This window comes from Schistocerca nitens, chromosome 9 (genome assembly GCF_023898315.1).
Source record: "Schistocerca nitens isolate TAMUIC-IGC-003100 chromosome 9, iqSchNite1.1, whole genome shotgun sequence".
Taxonomy (NCBI): Eukaryota; Metazoa; Arthropoda; class Insecta; order Orthoptera; family Acrididae; genus Schistocerca; species Schistocerca nitens.
This window is the reverse complement of record NC_064622.1, coordinates 146337149-146357632: the sequence shown is the minus strand read 5'-3', so window position 1 is coordinate 146357632 and position 20484 is coordinate 146337149. Positions and strand designations below refer to the sequence as shown.

The 20484-nt window shown below is 38.6% G+C and overlaps 1 protein-coding gene across 1 annotated transcript in view; it reads left to right on the top strand.

Annotated features, from left to right (window-relative positions):
• The first annotated feature begins 5931 nt into the window (after positions 1 to 5931).
• The window catches only part of LOC126204447 (cap-specific mRNA (nucleoside-2'-O-)-methyltransferase 1), a 286518-nt gene continuing 271965 nt past the window's right edge, over positions 5932 to 20484 (top strand). The window contains exons 1-3 of the mRNA XM_049938834.1: positions 5932 to 6093; positions 6177 to 6434; positions 17577 to 17725. Coding sequence (XP_049794791.1) covers positions 6063 to 6093; positions 6177 to 6434; positions 17577 to 17725 — 438 coding nt within the window. The 5' untranslated portion in view covers positions 5932 to 6062. The remainder of the gene's footprint in view (positions 6094 to 6176; positions 6435 to 17576; positions 17726 to 20484) is intronic.

Genomic DNA, 20484 nt, shown 5'->3' with positions numbered 1-20484 from the left:
CAGAAATTAAAGTTGCATATGAGATCGTTTGGGCAAGACTTAGTATCAAGGATGGGCTTAAAATGATAAATGTATCATTCTGTCGTCCAGACTCCTGTACTGATGTAATCAAAAGCTTTAGAGAAAACCTCAGTACACTTGTATGTAAGTTCCCCAGTCACACTGTAATCATCATTGGAGACTTTAATCGCCCAACAATTTATTGGGAAAATTACAGGTTTGTTAGTGGTGGGTACGTTAAGACATCCTGTGAAACTTAAATAAATGCCTTCTCTGAAATCTACCTAGAACAGGTAGTTAGGAACCCCACTCATGATGGAAGTATTTTCGATATAATGGCAACAAATAGACCTGACCTCCATGAGGAGTCCACATCGAAACTGGTATCAGTGACAATGATGAAATTGTGGCAATAATGATTACCAAAGCGCAAAGGACAACTAAAACAAGCAGAAGAATATACATGTTCAGTAGACTACATAAAAAAATCTGTAGTGTCTAATGCAACGAGGAACTTAGAACTTTCAGCAGAGGGCAGGAGCATAGGGAGGAACTTTGGCACAAGTTGGAGAGGGTAGTTGAATATGGACTAATGGTTATGTACCCAGTAGAAGAGTTCCTAATGGGAGGGAATCTTCATACTATACTGTCACTGTAAAGAAACTTCTAAAGAAACAGAGATTACTGCATAATAGGTGTAAAACAAAGTGTAGGGCTATAGATATAGAGATGCTGAGCAGAATGCATGTGGCTATCAAGAGAAAGTGCGTGATGTCTTCAATGATTACTGTTACCAGTTCTTGGAAAAAGGCACAGGTCACAACTATCCACAAGAAAGGTAATAGAAGTGATCCACAAAACTATCCTTGACATCGATTTGTTGTAGAATCTTAGAACATACTCTAAGCTCAAACATAATGAGGTACCTAGAACAGAACGACCTCCTCATCGCCAGCCATCATGGATTTCGAAAACATCGATCATGTAAAATCCAACTCGCAAATTTTCTCACATGACAACATACTGAAAGCTTTCGATCAAGGCAGTCAGGTAGATGCTGGATTTCTTGATTTTTAAAAAGAATTTGTCTCAGTACCACATCTACACTTATTGTCAAAAGTATGACCGTGTGGGGCATCAAGTGAAATTTGTGACTTGATTGAGGACTTTTTGGTAGGGAGGACACAACATATCTTGGATGGAGAGTAATCGTCAGATGTGGAAGTAACTTCAGGTGTGCCCAAGGGAAGTATGTTGGCGCCCTTGCTGTTCATTTTGTATATTAATGACCTTGCAGACAATATTAATAGTAAAATCAGGGTTTTTGCAGGTGATATAGTTATCGGTAACGAAGTTTTATTTGAAAGAAACTGCATAAATATTCAGTCAGATCTTAATAAGATTTTAAAGTGGTGCAGAGATTCGTAATTTACTTTAAATATTCAGAAATGTAAAATTTTGCACTTCACGAAACGAAAACGCATAGTATGATATGACAATAATATCAGTGAGTCACAGTTGGACTCGGGTAACTCATACAAATACCTGGGTGCAACGCTTTGTAGGTATATGAAATGAAATGACCTCATGGGTTCAGTTATGGGTAAGGCAGATGGTAGGCTTCGGTTTATGGGTAGAGTACTGTGGAAGTACAATCAATATACAAAGGAGACTGCTTACTAATCACTTATGTGAACGGTTCTAGAATATTGCTCGAGTGTGTGGGACCTGTAGCAGACAGGCTAACAGCATGAATGGTCGAAGGGTTGTTTAATCCATGGGAGAGTGCTACACAGATACTGAATGAACTGAATTTGAAGACTCTTGGAGAGAGATGTAAACTATCCAGAGAAAGTCCATTAACAAAGTTTCAAGAACTGGAAACTCTAGGAATAGAGACCTTAAATGGGGAATAAGTTTTCAAGAAAACAGGAACAGGGTCAGATGCAGTTGCAGATAGCAATGATGAGATTTTATCTGAACTGTTCATGAGAATGAGAAAGGAGAAAAAAGTGAGGCGACGCAGATTCCGAGTTTATATATAGATTTTGCTTATCAAAGGAAGCCACATTTTGTCTTTTCAATCTTACAAGTGAGACTATTTCTCTGTTTCCGATAATGATACTGTTTATTTGTAGTAGCATGCATGTGATTTCAGTACTTTGTAAATTCTTTCCTATTACTTATATAAATCAGACACATTAAAATGACGATTTGTGCCGAAAAAGTCTTATTTATCTGGCTGCGTCACAACTCTTGCAAAAGTGGAAAGGACTGTTTCTTTTTATTTATCGAAGAACCACAACACTTATGGATACTATTAGCATGAACAGCTGTTTCAGTTTCAGACAAAAACATTGATTCTTCATACAGCAAAACGTGTTCCAATTTCTTTCAGTTACATTACTCTAATAGCAGAAAATATTGCTCCACTCTGTTTTCTATTAGGGATGACCTTTTTTGTAAATACCACAGCAGTGTTGGAATAACTTTTTCCTTTTAGCGCAAATATTAGGACTACATGTTCATTTATGCTTCAGAGCAGCAACATTGTGTCTGTGTTTACTTTATCTAAGTTTAAAACAGTAAGATTTACAGGGAAATTAGTTCTTAAAAAGAAACGGTGATGCCTCCTCAGCTACAGAACACAGCTGTTGCGCTTCTCAATTATCAGTATTATCTGCATAAGCCCACCCATATTTATCATAAAATAATAGCTATATATGTATTTATAGGAGCAGAACAGGGATCCAGTTAATGAACTACATAGTTGTAGCACGTGGAAGGAGGGCCTGGAATGCTATGTTTTTATCTTTACTTGAATATCAAGGGTTTTCAGTGTCCTCCTTTATTTCAGATTGTAGCTAACTGAAGGTAACTTAAATGCAAATATCTTATATTGAACTTCTGTGAAGTACCACTTTTCTGAAGTTGACCGAGTGAGATCACGCAGTGGTTAGCACATTGGACTCACGTTAGGGAGGACGACAGTTCAAAACTGCGCCCAGCCATCCTGTTTTAGGTTTCTGTTATTTCCCTCATCGTTTCAGATAAATGCCAGGATGGTTCCTGTGAAGTAACTTCCTTTACCATCCTTCCCTAATCTGATGGCACAGATGACTTCACTGTTTGGCCCCTCCCCTGAATCAAACAATCGATCAATCTGAAATTGATGGCTTATTACTACTGTTTAATGTAACAAAAAGTTTGATAGTGTACTAATATCCAGAGTTCACTTGGCCGCATCTATAGCAGAAAATATTGTTCACTTTTATCTTCCATTGGGACAGCAATGTTGCATATTTTAGTCAATGCTTCAGAACCAAAAAAATTATAAACCACCTAGAATTTTTCCTATATACATATAAATTATTTGTGCTTACTCAAGCTAATTTTAATGCACTAAAATTAACAGAAAAGTAAACCTTTTTAAGAAAGCTACAGGATATGGCTGTTATGCTTCTTGGTTATTAGTATTTATCATATTGTTATTGTGTGTCATTAGAACATAGGTACTTGACATTCAGCTAATAGGGAATCTTTAGTTATTGAATCTACATAATTATAGCAGTGGAAGGAGTGGTTTTAAATTCGTGTTCGATAGTCAAACAAATTGTCTATGTCATTCTTTTTCTTTCTTTCAGAAATGTCTCTCTTCCACCAAAGAAGCAGCTACCTCTGACACTCAAATATTTTGCCTCTGGTGATTTTTTTCTGTCCATTGGAGACTTCATTAGTATTGGCAAGGGGATAGCCAGCAGGATTATGAGAAGGATGTATATGATACTGGACAACATGCACAGAGAGAGTTTTGTTAATTATTTTAGTTCTCTGGTATAATTAAGTGAAAATAAAATAAACACGTGTATGTGGAATAATATACTTTTATTCTGTAATCATTTGTTTAATTTGAATTTTCTGATTCTAATTTTGAACTTTATAATTTTTTTAACCAATGCAGTTATTGCTTCCTTCTCTGGTTCTTGTCATGCTACTTTAAAAACTACACTACTAATTCTTTCACATTTGAAAAGATGTATTTTTATTCTGAAGGCAAAACCGATAGTTTTAAGCTGATATAACTGTAGGAAAGGAAGAACACAGTGAAGGAGTCACTCCTACAGTTACTTCTCCTTACTTCACAGGTTACATAGAACTGCTAAAGATTGATTGGCGACTCCATAGTGTCTTGTGCACTACGACCAGATAATAGGTATACTTGGAAGGAGAGAAAATCGATTTTGCGATAATAAACAAAAATATACGACCAATGCTGTCTCTCCTTCCAAGTAAACTGCTAAAGATGTTAGCAAAAACCTAAAAATGTTGTATGAAATAGTTCCTCAGACTTTTAGGATGAATACAATACAACCACCAACTTGGATAATGTCATAGGTAAATTTCTACCCCAGGATTATAAAAGAGATTATGGTTGTTTGTTGTAAATGTTGGCGTCTTATTCTTCGTATAATTTCTCAACATAGCTGTCAACAATAACATCACAGAAACAAGATTTATATATGCCCAATAATTGCAGCAGTTGATGCACCATGTTCAGTAACTCAGCAAAGGTACTTTCTGTAGAAACCCTTGCTGCTGTAATGAATTAATCATGCTGAGACATAAATGCAACAGCGAGCTAGCCAGTAACATCTCTCTGTATTGTCAATCAAACCAATCTCAATTTTGTCTGTGCTATCATTGTTGGAGACACTCAAACGACCAACTATTTCACAAAGCATACGGCATTTCACTGTTGCTTTTATATTATGTCCCTACTTGGATTGTGGTGTCCTTCCCTTGACGATGTTATCAGATCATAAATTTCATTGAACATACCTTGGAACTTTCATTTCATGTATTGGGAGGGGGGGGGGTGAGGGCCGGCGGCACCGATCCGTAGCCTCTGCTATTTTTTCTAGGCATACTATTTACGTGTTTCCTTCTTGGGGAAAAAAAGTCATATGCCTGTTGTAGCTGCTTGTCGATGCGAGAGATGTTGTTTATGAATGGAAACTGTTGCATACTTTTTCCAATACTTTATTGGGAATCAAGAAAGATCTCTTACTGGTCAAACAACAAATACCTAAACCTTAAACTAATTTTAGGATAGATCGTTATATTGTTATACATGCAAGTACCCAACAAACTTAATTAAACATAGTTTACCAGAGCGAGGTGGCGCAGTGGGTAGCGCGCTGGACTCACATTCGGGAGGACGACGGTCCAATCCCGCGTCTGCCCATCCTGTTTTAGGTTTTCTGTGATTTCCCTAAATCGCTCCAGGCAAATGCCGGGATGGTTCCTGTGAAAGGGCACTGCCGACTTCCTTCCCAATCCTTCCCTAATCCGATGAGACAGATGACCTCGCTGTTTGGTCTCTTCGCCCAAACAATCCAATCCAATAGTTTAATAACTTTTCTTATGTCTTGACCACACCTTTATTATTTCCAACCACACCGTGCAAACTGCAGTTAGTTAAATGATTTGTACTAATGTTTTCATTGAATAAGATGGCAGAATTTTTCGTGTTTTCTAATACACTCTTGAACTCGTAGGCAGTGTCTACCAGCTCAGACGATGAGTAAAGTAAATATGAAATGTACGCGAAAATACGAAATGGGCTGTTAAATTGTTGCAATCTTAACTGGAAGCGAACTCCATTCCGGGGACAACTAACAGGAGACTAAAATGGTGTAGTACATCGTGCGCTCCAGGTTAAACGGTGGTTAGCCTATTCCTCGATTAGCTGCCCTGAATTAACACCTAATTGTACAATTGGCCCACACTTACCTGTCACCTACTACCTATACAACCGGCTAAGAGAAAACAGACACTTAGTATCGACTGGCGCCAGTGTTACAAGATGTGGAGACCTGACACGACTGAGAGTCACAGATTACAGTCCTATCTCACAACAATCATCGTTGATTCAAAGTGTTTATGTTGTCCATGTATCAGATGTTTTGAGTGTGGGAGTGCGGAGTGAAATGTGTGCGAATGATTCTGATTTACGAAGAATTTATGTTTAACATCTGTTGATCGTGACGAAAGAGCAGAACATGGATGCATTTCCGATCTCTACTTTGAGTGGTATTTGATACTTTAAACGTGGTGGCATCTAAAAGTGTGCCATAGAACTTTTCCTGTTGATCATTGTATGTCTGTTGTTGCAGGTTCGAGTGACGACGACAGCTCAGATGAAGAACAGAATGATTCCCAGAAACGACGCCGTTCCACCGTTAGTACTGAGGGACGCAGTGTTGAATCTCAAGGCGCCCAAAGCTCAGACGATTCAGAGTCTCCGCTGAAGCGGCGTCGGTCAGATGATAGTGGCGGTTACGATAGTATACACCGAAGTTCCGATGAAGACTCACAGAAATTTAGGAAAAGACCCAGACTTAGTAGTGGTGGTCTGGGTTTTTCTTCTCAAGGTACGGCATAGTTCACATTATTATTATTCCTTGTGAAGTTCCCCATTTAGTAACCATATAACCGTTCCTGCCAATTAAAATGTTACATTATGCCTCCATACATGTTGTTGAATTTGCAAATGTTGGTAACGTTACTTTGAAACCAAATTTTGTTGATATTGTGGTCTTCAGTCCATAGACTGGTTTGATGGAGCTCTCCATGCTACTCTATCCTGTCCAAACTACTTAATCTCTAAGTAACTACTGCAACCTACATCCTTTTGAATCTGCGTAGTGTATTCATCTCTTGGTCTCCATCTACAATTTTTGCGCTCCACGGTTCCCTCCAATACTAAATTAGTGATCCCTTGATGTCTCAGAACGTGTCCTACCAATTGATCCCCTCGTTTAGTCAGGTTGTGCTACACATTCCGCTTCTCTCCAATTCTATTCCGTACCTCCTCGTTAGCTATGTGATCTACCCATCTAATCTTCAGCAGTCTTTGTAGAACCACGTTTCAAAATCTTGTTTTCTCTTCTTGACTAAACTGTTCATTGTACATGTTTCACTCCCATACATGGCTACACTACATACAAATACTTTTAGTAAAGACTTCCCGACACTCAAGTCTATATTTGATGTTAACAAATTCCTCTTCTTCAAAAAGGCTTTCTTGCCATTTCCAGTCTACATTTTATATCCTCTCTACCATCATCAGTTATTTTGCTCCTCAAATAACAAAACGCATCTATTACTTTAAATTTCTCATTTCCTAATCTATCTCTCTCAGCATCACCTGATTTAATTTGACTACATTCCATTATCCTCGTTTTGCTTTAGTTGATGTTCATCTTAATCTTATATCCTCCTTTCAAGACACTGTCCCTTCTGTTCAACTGCTTTTCCAGGTCCTTTGCTGTCTCTGACAGAATTACAATGTTAATGGCAAACCTTGAAGTTTTTATTTCTTGTCCATGGACTTTAAATCCTACTCCAAATTTTTCTTTTCTTCTCTTCGCTTCACTGCTTGCTTAATATACAGATCGAACAACATCGGGGATATTTTGCCATCCTGTCTTTCTCCCTTCTCAACAACTGCTTCCCTTTCATGCCCCTCGACTCTTATAACTGCCATCTGGGTTCTGTCAGGTTAGAAACAGCCTTTCGCTCCCTGCCACCTTCAGAATTTGAAAGAGAGTATTCCAGTCAACATTGCCAAAAGCTTTCTCTGAGTCTGCAAATGCTAGAAATGTGGGTTTACCTTTCCTTAATCTGTCTAAGATAAGTTGTTGGGTCAGTGTGTTCCAAACTGATCTTCCCCGAGGTCGGCTTCTTCTGCCAATTTTTCCATTCGTTGGTAAAGAATTAGTGTTAGTATTTTGCAACTTTGACTTATTAAACTGACAGTCGGTAATTTTCACATCTGTCAACACCTGCTATCTTTGGGACTGGAATTATTATAGGACTATTCTTCTCGGGGTCTGAGTCTATTTCACCTGCCTCATACATCTTGCTCACCAGATGGAACAGTTTTTTGTCATGGCTGGCTCTCCCACAGCTATTAGTAGTTGTAATGGAATGTTGCATTATCATATCTCCCATTTCATCTGCATCTATGTCCTCTTCCAGTTCCATAATATTGTCCTCAGGTACATCGCCCTCGTATAGACATCTGTATACTCCTTCCACCTTCCTGCTTTCCCTTCTTTGCTTAGGACTGGTTTTCCATTGGACCTCTTGATGTATTTGTACATTTTCTCCTTTCATCAGTTAAATGCAATATCTCCTCTGTTACCCAAGGATTTCTATTAGGCCTCGTCTTTTTACCTACTTGATCCTCCATTGCCTTACTTATCCACCTCTCAAAGCTACCTATTCTTCTTTTACTGTATTTCTTTCTCCTGTATTTGTCAGTCATTCCCTAATGCTCTCTCTGAAACACTCTACAGCCTCTCGTTCTTTCAGTTTATCCAAGTCCCATCTCCTTAAATTTCTACCTTTTTGCAGTTTCTTCAGTTTTAATCTACAGTTCATAACCAATAAATTGTTGTCAGAGTCCACATCTACCCCTGGAAATGTTTTACAATTTAAAACCTGGTTCCTAAATCTCCGTCTTATTATTATATAATCTATCTGAAATCTTCCAGTGTCTCCAGGCCTCTCCCACATATACAACCTTCTTTCATGATTCTACCAAGTGTTAGCTGTGATTAAGTTATGCTCTACACAGAATTCTATCTGGCGGCTTCCTCTTTCATTCCTTATCCCCAGTCCATATTCGCCTACTACTTGGCCCTTCTCTTCCTTTCCCTACTTTCGAATTCCAGTACCCCATGACTATTATATTTTCATCTCCCTTAACTATCTGAATAATTTCTTTTGTCGCATCATACATTAATTCAATTTCTTCATCATCTGTGGAGCTAGTTGGCATATAAACTTGTACTACTGTGGTAGGCGTGGGCTTCGTGTAGGATCTTGGCTACAATAATGCTTTCACTAGGCCTATGCTGTTTGTAGTGGCTTATCTGTGTACCAATTTTTTTTATTCGTTATTAAGCCTACTCTTGTATACCTCTGTATGATTTTGTATTTGTAACCTTGTATTCACCTGCCCTGAAGTCTTGTTCCTCTTGCCACCAAACTTCACCAATTCTCACTATATCTAACTGTAATGTAGCTGTTTCCCTTTTTAGATTTTCTGACCTACCTGCCCAATTAAGGGATCTGACATTCCCCATTCTGATCCGCAGAGCACCAGTCTTCTTTCTCCTGATAACGATGTCCTCCTGAGTAGTCCCTGCCCAGAGATTCAAGTGGGGGACTATTTTACTTCCGTAGTATTTTACCCAAGTGGATGCCATCATTTAACCATACAGTAAAGCTGCATGCCCTCAGCTGTAGTTTCCCTTGCTTTCAGCTGTTCATAGTGTCAGCAGACCAGGGCTGTTTTGGTTAATGTTACAAGGCCAGATCAGTCAATCATGTAGACTGTTGCCCCTGCAACTACTGAAAAGGCTGCTGCGCCTCTTCAGGAACCACATATTTGTCTGGCCACTCAAACAGATACCCCTCCGTTTTGGTTGCAACTACAGTATGGTTATCTGTATCGCTCAGGCACACAGGCCTTCCCACAAACAGCAAGGTTCATGGGGGGGGGGGGCGGAGATAACAAAATTAATGGTTTCTAAATACAGAGTAAGCACATCTCAAATTGGACCTAATTCCTGTTTGCGTTTAAAGATGTTTTGTTGATAAATGGTGCTTGTTAACAAATTAGTTCAACAATATCCTGGAAGTCTCATCAGTAATATTAGTGTGAGAACAGAAGTAACTGGTTTGTAAATTATCAGTGTGTAATCCGTGAATGCCAGTGTGTTTAAGGCATACTACTGAAAACCTTTTAAATACAGTCATCACATTTACCAAAATTAAACTTCTCATGTTATTTCATGCGCATACATAGGGGCAGAAATCCATTCCAGTATGATTATGCCATAGGTGGTAAATCATTGGAAGCGGTAACGACCGTAAAATACTTAGGAGTTACTATCCGGAGCGATCTGAAGTGGAATGAATGAATGGTGCGACAGCTGGCAGCTTTCCCTAAACGTAGATAAATGTAAGAAAATGTGACTCATCGACGAAAGAAGTAGCTTACAAAACGCTTGTTCGTCCGATTCTTGAGTATTGCTCATCAGTATGGGACCCTTACCAGGTTGGATTAATAGAAGAGATAGACATGATCCAGTGAAAAGCAGCGCGATTCGTCATGGGGACATTTAGTCAGCGCGAGAGCGTTACGGAGATGCTGAACAAGCTCCAGTGGCGGACACTTCAAGAAAGGCGTTACACAATACGGAGAGGTTTATTATCGAAATTACGAGAGAGCACATTCCGGGAAGAGATGGGCAACATATTACTACCGCCCACATATATCTCGCGTAATGATCACAACGAAAAGATCCGAGAAATTAGAGCAAATACGGAGACTTACAAGCAGTCGTTCTTCCCACGCACAATTCGTGAATGGAACAGGGAAGGGGGGATCAGATAGTGGTACAATAAGTACCCTCCGCCACACACCGTAAGGTGGCTCGCGGAGTATAGATGTAGATGTAGATGCAGTCTACAGTATTTGTTTATCATATTTCAGAAATATAGTTATACAAATTCGCAGGCAGAAATATTATCCACTTGTCCAGATGTGAAAGAATAATGTAGTTGAACTTTTGTTTCATTTCTGTCATGTTCCTCCATTCACAACTTGTATCTCTCATCTTCACTGTTTTTCTTCTCCTTTTTACTAGCTCAGTCCTATCAATGCTCTTTGGTTTGGTTGTATATGTAGTCTGAATTTCTTCATCTCACTTTTTAATGGGTTTCTCCTGTTCCTTTTTGTCTTTTATCCTCAACAAGATGGACTTTCATTTGGGAGGACAGTTCAAATCTGCATATGACCATTCTGATTTAGATTTTCTGTGATTTTCCTAAATCACTTCAGGCAAATACCAGGATGTTTATTTTGAAAGGGCACAGTCGATTTCCTTCCCAGTCCTTGAACCATTCCAAGCTTGTACTCCATATCTAATGACCTCAGTGTCGACAAGACATCTTATCTAAATCATCCTTCCTTCCTCAGTAAGCTATGTGGCACAGTGGTAAGACACTGGACTCACATTCGGGGAGACAGCAGTTCAAATCCTCGTCTGGCCATCCAGCTTCAGATTTTCTATGATTTCCCTAAACCACTATAGTCAAAGGTGGGGATGTCTCTATTTGAAAAGAACAATGCCAGTTTTCATCCTCATCCTTCCCTTGTTTGTGCTTGTTCGTTGTTTACAGTCACTGTGTCATTCGCAAGATTGGAAATGCTAATTTTCCTCTCCTTCCTTATCTTCTCCCACTGTTCGTGACACCTATCTCTCCCTTCCCATTGCACTTGCTCATACTTTCCTTTAGATTTCTGTCCTCCACCCTAGGGAAATACTAAACCTGGCTGTATCACTCTTCTGTGTTAGGCAGCTTCATAAATCACTTGCTTAAATCAGATGTGCATAAAATATATATCATAATAAGAAATAAAGGTAGCCTCATGTAGTCATATCTGTTGATTTCACCAAATCACAACCAAAGTGCCATCTTTTAACTTAGACTTTGTCTACAGTACAGATATATCACCACAACAAAAATTTCATATTCACGTTTGTTGACTTCACTAACTCTTGACCAGACTGTCATCTCCCAACCTAATTGAGATGTTGGGATATGTTACCAGTTAATCTGCTGCCACAACTTCAGTTGAAGGGGGGGGGGGGGCACACACGTTAACATTCCACCAAGATCTGTCTGTGCCACATATTAAAGGTTTATCAAGGCACGTGGGGCTCGGTGTAGGTGGACTTGTATTTACCTAACTGCTCGTGGGACTGAGATGGACCCCTCAGAATCTTCTTCTCCTCCTCCCAGCAGAATGGGAGGCCTCGTGTGATGAGCCCTCCCGATTCTGAAGTTCTTAAGGGCACTAAGATATTTAGTAACAGAATGCATACTGCAGGTGAGAATGTATTTTTGATAGTTAAAAGAAGCGAGGCACCTTTCAAAAAGTCTCCCCTTTTTACACTCAAAAGTGTTTAGAGGTCATCTCAGGGACATTAAAATCAGTCAAACGGTTACCCAGTGGGACACTGTTTGTTGAAACTACTAATTACCACCAGGCAGCGAACCTGCAGAAAGTGAAATGCCTTGGGAAATATGCCACGGACAGTGAGCTCCACACAATGTTTAATTGCAGCAAATGTGTTGTGACATGCCACCAGGATCTGCTGGACATTCCCAAAGAAGAACAGAAAATTAAGTGGGCCAAGAAGGAATAGTTGATGGACAGAATATCATGAAAAGGGTGGATAGTAATGCTGTCAACTCTGACTCATTCATACTGGTTTTTAGCAGCACAAAACTTCCAGAGCATGTTAAGACAGGTTTCCTTCACCTAAGCTTGAGACCTTACGTACCCAACCCAGTGCGCTGTTTACGAGAGCTTAAAGACTCACCCACATGCTGAGATCAGAAAGACTGATAAAGCCATGCTGCCCACAGTGTTTGCCATCTTCTCTGCTTTGGTTCTCAAACACCCAGGGCAGAAAGCCAATGCTGCTGCAGAAACGGAGGTCACTAGTGTCAGCACTATCTCCTGAGTTTGTCAATGCACTTGTGCCGCAGCAGTTTCAATGCCTGTACCTCCCCCACTTTCAGTGAATTGGTATAAATTTGAGCTTCCAATGTGGTCATTTCATGTTGGAGGAGTGATATGTTGCTTGGCTTCTCAGAATTTGAACTGAAAATTTTTCCCAATGTGGGTTCGGTGTCATCATGGTGCTTCGTGCCGACAAAATGAAAGCATGACAAAATACCCAGCCTTCTGCAGAATATTTGTTATCTCATCTGGTTAACGTTCCAGATTGAGTGCCAGTACACAGTGACCAGTAAATTTATTTATTTATTCATCCAGGGATCATCTTACAATGATGTAGGATTTGTCATTACAATACAATGAAAATAAATAACTCAATAACAAATATACATACACACAGAATATATAAGCATGCTTTTGTGAACATAGAACAAAAGGTTGGCTGTGACCATGATGAAACCATCACAGCATTTGCATGAAATGTTGTAGGAGAACCTGACTCAGGATTGCCAGACAGAGAAAACTCTATCTTCCTTGATATTAGGTCAACATCTCAACAACTGCACTACATTATTTGGTAGGTCCCCATTGTATAATGTTGTTAGGTATGTATAAAATTCTCTCCAGATACTTAATATTATAAACATAGTTTTGCTCTTCATCGCTGCACACACACCTAGGACATCTGCTTGTGGCTCCTGAACCATGGACATGCTGTTGTGTCCCTTGCACTAATTGCAGTCTGTTCGGGAAACTGTCTCCAGGCGTGTAAATGTGTCACTATGCCCCATTACATGTCTTCATGCCCATCTTCAATCCAAATTGAAAACCTGATTCTGCATCTCCCCATGATGTATTAGATATTGAACTCATGAGAATGACAGGACATTACTGTCACGCACTATATATCATGGTACATGATTTTCTTGTAAAAGCATTGTAAAGGGACAAGGTGTTTTAGTTACCTCCTTTAATTATGAAGCACTCCTCTGAGTCCTCTCAATAATCATTCATTGTGTAGTATGCTTTACTTATGAAGTATGTTGCTGTAGCTGCCATTTTAAACAAATTTATTTTAATATATTTCGTCTCCTTGTGCAATTTATTACACAATTTTATTCCCTGATAGAAAATGGTGTTTTGAGATTTTTTCCTTGGTAAATGTGGGTTCAGACTGGTTATTGTTTCTTGATTATGTATAGAACTGTTAGTCAAATGGGTAATATTATTTTCCAATATTATGAAAAGGATGGATTGCTGCTTACCGCATAGCGGAGATGCAGAGCTGCAGATAGGCACAACAAAAAGACTGTCAAACAAGTAAGCTTTCGACCAGAAAGGCCTTCGTCGATATTAAACAACATAAGCACACTCTCACGCAAATGCAACTTACAAGCACATGATCACAGTCTCTGGCTGTGAGGTCACACTGCAAGCAGCAGTGCATGGTGGGAGAAGCAGTCAAGCTGGTGTGGCTGGGACTCAGCATCTCTGCTATATAGTGAGTAGCAATCTATACTTTTCACAATATTGTCATCCAATCCTGAATTTTCCATTGTTTAATAATATTTACCCTGATATTCACAAGAGATCAGTCAATATACTCACTAGCTGCAGTAAGGATACCCAGTTTTACAAACAGTACTTTACAATGAGTGCAACCAGTAATTCTAGTTATTATTCTTATATCCCTTTTCTGCAATTTAAAAATTGTGTCCCAGTTTTGTGCCTTTGAGTGCCACAGAAGACTCCTACAGCTAAGAAGTGAGTATATGCAGTAGTAGTAGTAGTAGTAGTAGTAGTAGTAGGTCATCATAAGAAAATGAAGGCTCTGTAAGTTGCCCCCTTTTTCTACTGAATCTCAAACGGGTCTCCACCTTTCGTACTTTTAGTTTTGTGTGATTATTCCATCTAAAACTAGACAGATACTTACCTCTTCTGGTGATTGATCACCTATGCTACAATGAAACAATATGTGCTTCCATCTATTGAAGTACAATATATTACATTTGTTAATATTAATTGATCAGTTGCCAGTACCTGCACAGCGTGTTATCCTCTGCGGGTCATCATAGTTTCATTACAGTTTTCTGACATTGCAACTTCTCTGTATACTACAGAGGGACTCACGCAATCTAAAAATACCTGCCATTTAAATCCTATAAAGCATTCATGGAGTAGACCTGAAGCAACATTCACATATGATTTCTGCCTCATTAGGGATGACAGACAGAGTTATATGTGCCAGGAATTCTTCCATTCACCCATTTGGACCTTGTTCACTAGATGACAGCATGGAAATATTTTCCAGGAGTCAAAGAACATAATATCAACTTGAGTGCTACTTTATTCTGCCTCACATATCTGGTTGAACAGAGTGCACAGTTCTCATGCCAGTGATGCATTCAAATTCCTTGTTAATTCCTACAGAGGAAATTTTCTGTCGAAAAGTTTATATTATGTGAGCATATTGTCATAAATATACCTGGAAGAATCCTGGAGATACTAGTAGGTATCAGATAGATTATATAATGGTAAGACAGAGATTTAGGAACCAGGTTTTAAATTGTAAGACATTTCCAGGGGCAGATGTGGATTCTGACCACAATCTATTGGTTATGAACTGCAGATTGAAACTGAAGAAACTGCAAAAAGGTGGGAATTTAAGGAGATGGGACCTGGATAAACTGAAAGAACCAGAGGTTGTAGAGAGTTTCAGAGAGAGCATAAGGGAACAATTGACAGGAATGGGGGAAAGAAATACAGTAGAAGAAGAATGAGTAGCTCTGAGGGATGAAGTAGTGAAGGCAGCAGAGGATCAAGTAGGTAAAAAGACGAGGGCTAATAGAAATCCTTGGGTAACAGAAGAAATATTGAATTTAATTGATGAAAGGAGAAAATATAAAAATGCAGTAAATGAAGCAGGCAAAAGGGAATACAAACGTCTCAAAAACGAGATCGACAGAAAGTGCAAAATGGCTAAGCAGGGATGGCTAGAGGACAAATGTAAGGATGTAGAGGCTTGTCTCACTAGGGGTAAGATAGATACTGCCTACAGGAAAATTAAAGAGACCTTTGGAGAGAAGAGAACCACTTCTATGAATATCAAGAGCTCAGATGGCAACCCAGTTCTAAGCAAAGAAGGGAAGGCAGAAAGGTGGAAGGAGTATATAGAGGGTTTATACAAGGGCGATGTACTTGAGGACAGTATTATGGAAATGGAAGAGGATGTAGATGAAGATGAAATGGGAGATAAGATACTGCGTGAAGAGTTTGACAGAGCACTGAAAGACCTGAGTCGAAACAAGGCCCCGGGAGTAGACAACATTCCACTAGAACTACTGATGGCCTTGGGATAGCCAGTCATGACAAAACTCTACCATCTGGTGAGCAAGATGTATGAGACAGGTGAAATACCCTCAGACTTCAAGAAGAATATAATAATTCCAATACCAAAGAAAGCAGGTGTTGACAGATGTGAAAATTACCAAACTATCAATTTAATAAGTCACAGCTGCAAAATACTAACGCGAATTCTTTACAGACGAATGGAAAAACTGGTAGAAGCGGACCTCGGGGAAGATCAGTTTGGATTCCGTAGAAATGTTGGAACACGTGAGGCAATACTAACCTTACGACTTATCTTAGAAGAAAGATTAAGAAAAGGCAAACCTACGTTTCTAGCATTTGTAGACTTAGAGAAAGCTTTTGACAACGTTAACTGGAATACTCTGTTTCAAATTCTGAAGGTGGCAGGGGTAAAATACAGGGAGCGAAAGGCTATTTACAATTTGTACAGAAACCAGATGGCAGTTATAAGAGTCGAGGGGCATGAAAGGGAAGCAGTGGTTGGGAAAGGAGTGAGACAGGGTTGTAGCTTCTCCCCGATTTTATTCAATCTGTATATTGAGCAAGCAGTAAAGGAAACAAAAGAAAAATTCGGAGTAGGTATTAAAATTCATGGAGAAGAAGGAAAAACTTTTGAGGTTCGCCGATGACATTGTAATTCTGTCAGAGACAGCAAAGGACTTGGAAGAGCAGTTGAACGGAATGGACAGTGTCTTGAAAGGAGGATATAAGATGAACATCAACAAAAGCAAAACGAGGATAATGGAATGTAGTCAAATTAAATCGGGTGATGCTGAGGGGATTAGATTAGGAAATGAGACACTTAAAGTAGTAAAGGAGTTTTGCTATTTAGGGAGTAAAATAACTGATGATGGTCGAAGTAGAGAGGATATAAAATGTAGACTGGCAGTGGCAAGGAAAGCGTTTCTGAAGAAGAGAAATTTGTTAACATCGAGTATAGATTTAAGTGTCAGGAAGTCGTTCCTGAAAGTATTTGTATGGAGTGTAGCCATGTATGGAGGTGAAACATGGACGACAAATAGTTTGGACAAGAAGAGAATAGAAGCTTTTGAAATGTGGTGCTACAGAAGAATGCTGAAGATAAGGTGGGTAGATCACGTAACTAATGAGGAGGTATTGAATACGATTGGGGAAAAAGAAGTTTGTGGCACAACTTGACTAGAAGAAGGGATCGGTTGGTAGGACATGTTTTGAGGCATCAAGGGATCACAAATTTAGCATTGGAGGGCAGCGTGGAGGGTAAAAATCGTAGAGGGAGACCAAGAGATCAATACACTAAGCAGATTCAGAAGGATGTAGGTTGCAGTAGGTACTGGGAGATGAAGAAGCTTGCACAGGATAGAGTAGCATGGAGAGCTGCATCAAACCAGTCTCAGGACTGAAGACCACAACAACAACAATTGTCATAAAGGGGGAAAAAGTCACAAGCTTTAGTTTCTGGACTGTTATTACTGGAATTACTTCTTATTTTTTAACTCACTTATATTGATTTCATTGTTTTAATTTTTTGTGTGATATTAACTGTCTATTTTAAACAGTTGTAAAGTAAGCATTAATGATACCCGTGAGCATCAATACTGTATTAAGAAAAGTGTTTCAGGTCTGTCTGATAATGAGTATTCAGATCAGAGCCCAACAGCAGATCGTCTGCAGTATCAGTTTGGAGATGAAGACAGAAGTGTTGCCTCAAAAATTGTTAAGGAGGCAAAACCAGCAGCGTTCATGGACAACAAGATTAAGAAAATGATGGTGCGTATTATTTTCGCATTGAAATGTATGCATGAGAGGGGTGGGGGATTTTTTTTTCTTTTTTTTTTTTCTTTTTTTTTACTACTTGATGTTTGGTAAATATATTTTGTAGGCATATTTAATACCATGTAACTGCAAACAGCTAATAAAATCTACTGTTTCTCATCATCAAAAAAGTTAGTGATAATCAGTATTATGATTTTAAGCTCTATTGGATCAATTTGTGTGTGCTGTATAAACTTATTTGTCTTGATATTCCCCAGTGCCTATAAGTTATGGGAATAGTTTTTGCTGTCTTGATCACAAATAAGTGAGGAAGAGATGTGTTACAGTTCTGTATTCCTGTGCATTATGTCCATTGTGTTGTGTAAATTTCCGTTTCATATCTGTTACCCAGCTAAATGGGTCTAAAGAAGGCTATGTTAAGACTTGATGACATGGTGCAACCTAATTTTTTCTCAACTAGCATTTACTTCCCAATTCAAATAGACAAATTTGTGATGCTCATGTCATCTCCAATGAGTGAAAATAAATATTGGATGGCATATGCACATTGTATATGTAGGTTCTATTGTGTTCCTCATTTTTTGTGTGTGCAGTATACAAAAGAGGCAGCTATTTCAGATTCTGTACTAATAATTCATTTTGATAGATCTCTGGTTTTCTCAGTGTGATTGATTAATGGTGTGATTTAGGATTTTTAGCCAAGTTGTTGTTTTCTTTTTGTAACAACATTTTGACAATCAGTCCAGTCATCATCTTCAGGTGCTGTAAGCTATGTAGTGCTTTAACTCTAGTCATTCTGGACCATACAGTCCGGTTATAGCCCAAGCAGCAAGGGTACATACAACACAGCTCATGGCACTTGCAGCAAATGACTATGTTGTTCAAAATATTGTGCATAAAAATGGAATTGGCAACTCAGATTAACTCCCAAAAGTGCATGTTAATTTGTTTTGTTAATGGTTTAGTGACTGCAATAGACAGAAATGAAAATGAATGTTGACCAAATTTGAGGCAAGAGGAAAATGTTAACTTAATAGCTACAGGAATTCAACGTCTGGGGTTTAGCTGATACTTGCAGATTAAAGAAATATGATTCAAACTTTAACTTACAAAATTTTAAAATTCATTAGGAGAAAGGGATGGATAGATAACATAAACTGTAGGATGCACAGGTACTGGGGAGAGTGAAAAATCACTCAAAATCCTGCATGAGGATAAATATAAATTGTAGAAGAATATACAGAGCTGACAATTCACTAACAGCTGAGATTCAAACTCCACAGTAGTGCTGACAATTAAGTGCATCAAATTGCCGAGTGATCACAGGATACTAATAGATATGCTAACATTAATATTATAGAAATTGCACCTTTGCTATCAATGGCTTTTCCTTCAAATTTTTTTTTGGACTCTGTGCCTGTCCTAATTCAGGATTCCAAGTAGCATTTTGTTCTCTCCAATACTATTTCATCTTACTGTTTCCTCCAATTTCAGTGTTTTCCTTCTTCTGACAAAAGAAGTCTTACGAGTTAACATTATAATGTTTTTTCTTTATTGCTCTTTTAGCTGTAGTGCAGTTGTTCATGTTCAGTTAGCTGGCAAAGAAAAACCTGTGGTTTCAATGGTACCTTAATTGAGGCCATGATCAGCAACCTACCCTATCCCCATAGTCTATGTGTTGCATCCTCTTAAAGGCTTTTACATATGCTGTGTTATATATTTTGGCCTGTTGATTATCTTTGTATTGTCTTGACAAATTCCATATCATCGTGAGATGTTCCTTGGATTAATAGAGATAAATCTATACTAATAATAAATCTGTACTATTGCCATGTCTGTCTGTGTTTACTTGGAACACACTTCTCCAAAACTGCTAGATGAATTTTCATTGGGTTTGAGCTTAGCATGGGGCACTATATAAGCTTTATTTCATCAAAATCAGATCAGAGGAAGAAAGATATCATAATTGAAAATTTTATCCATGCTGATATTATAAATACGAAAGTAACTCCGTTTGTTATGTTTTCGTGACTGATCCGATAAACTGATTTTGATGAAATTTGGTATGAAGGTTGCTTGACCCTGAGGCAGAACATTGTCTGGTTTAGAAAGTGTATAGTAAAGATACTTATTGATTTGAAGAATATTATGCAAATTGGGAAACAATATTTACTCTTGGAAAAAGCTATTTACTCTTCAACTTTTGATCTTTATCATATGTGTGAGAATGCTTTTATAGGTGGATATAATTGTTTGATGAGATTCAAAGTAATGTACACAAGACTTACACAATCTTCATTGTGTGTAATCTGTACTTCAACATTATTTGTAGCATAATGTGCATGTTTTATAATGTATAGCTATGTCAGTAGCACGTTGCATAGATGCACACTACTGCCCGTGCCCTTCTGTACATACTGCTCAGCAGCACCACCACATATGTTGACACACCGTGCATTGGGACAGCTTTGGAGGGGGAGAGCAGGGTGCATATTACAAGCTATGCTTACCCAAATGGGCAGAATGTAAAAGCAGCTGATATTATTGCACATATAGTAGCTTACTTACCATCACTTATCATAACAAAACCAGCTTGAAAGAAGTTCTTATAGCAATGCATAAGCATAAAATAATTAATAAACGTCTTCAATATCTAGGGACAGGAAAATGTGGTGTAAACAAAAACGTGAAATTGGTAATTTTTAGCGACATAACCTGAAGTTGTTGTTTATTAAAAAAAGGCATTAAATTTA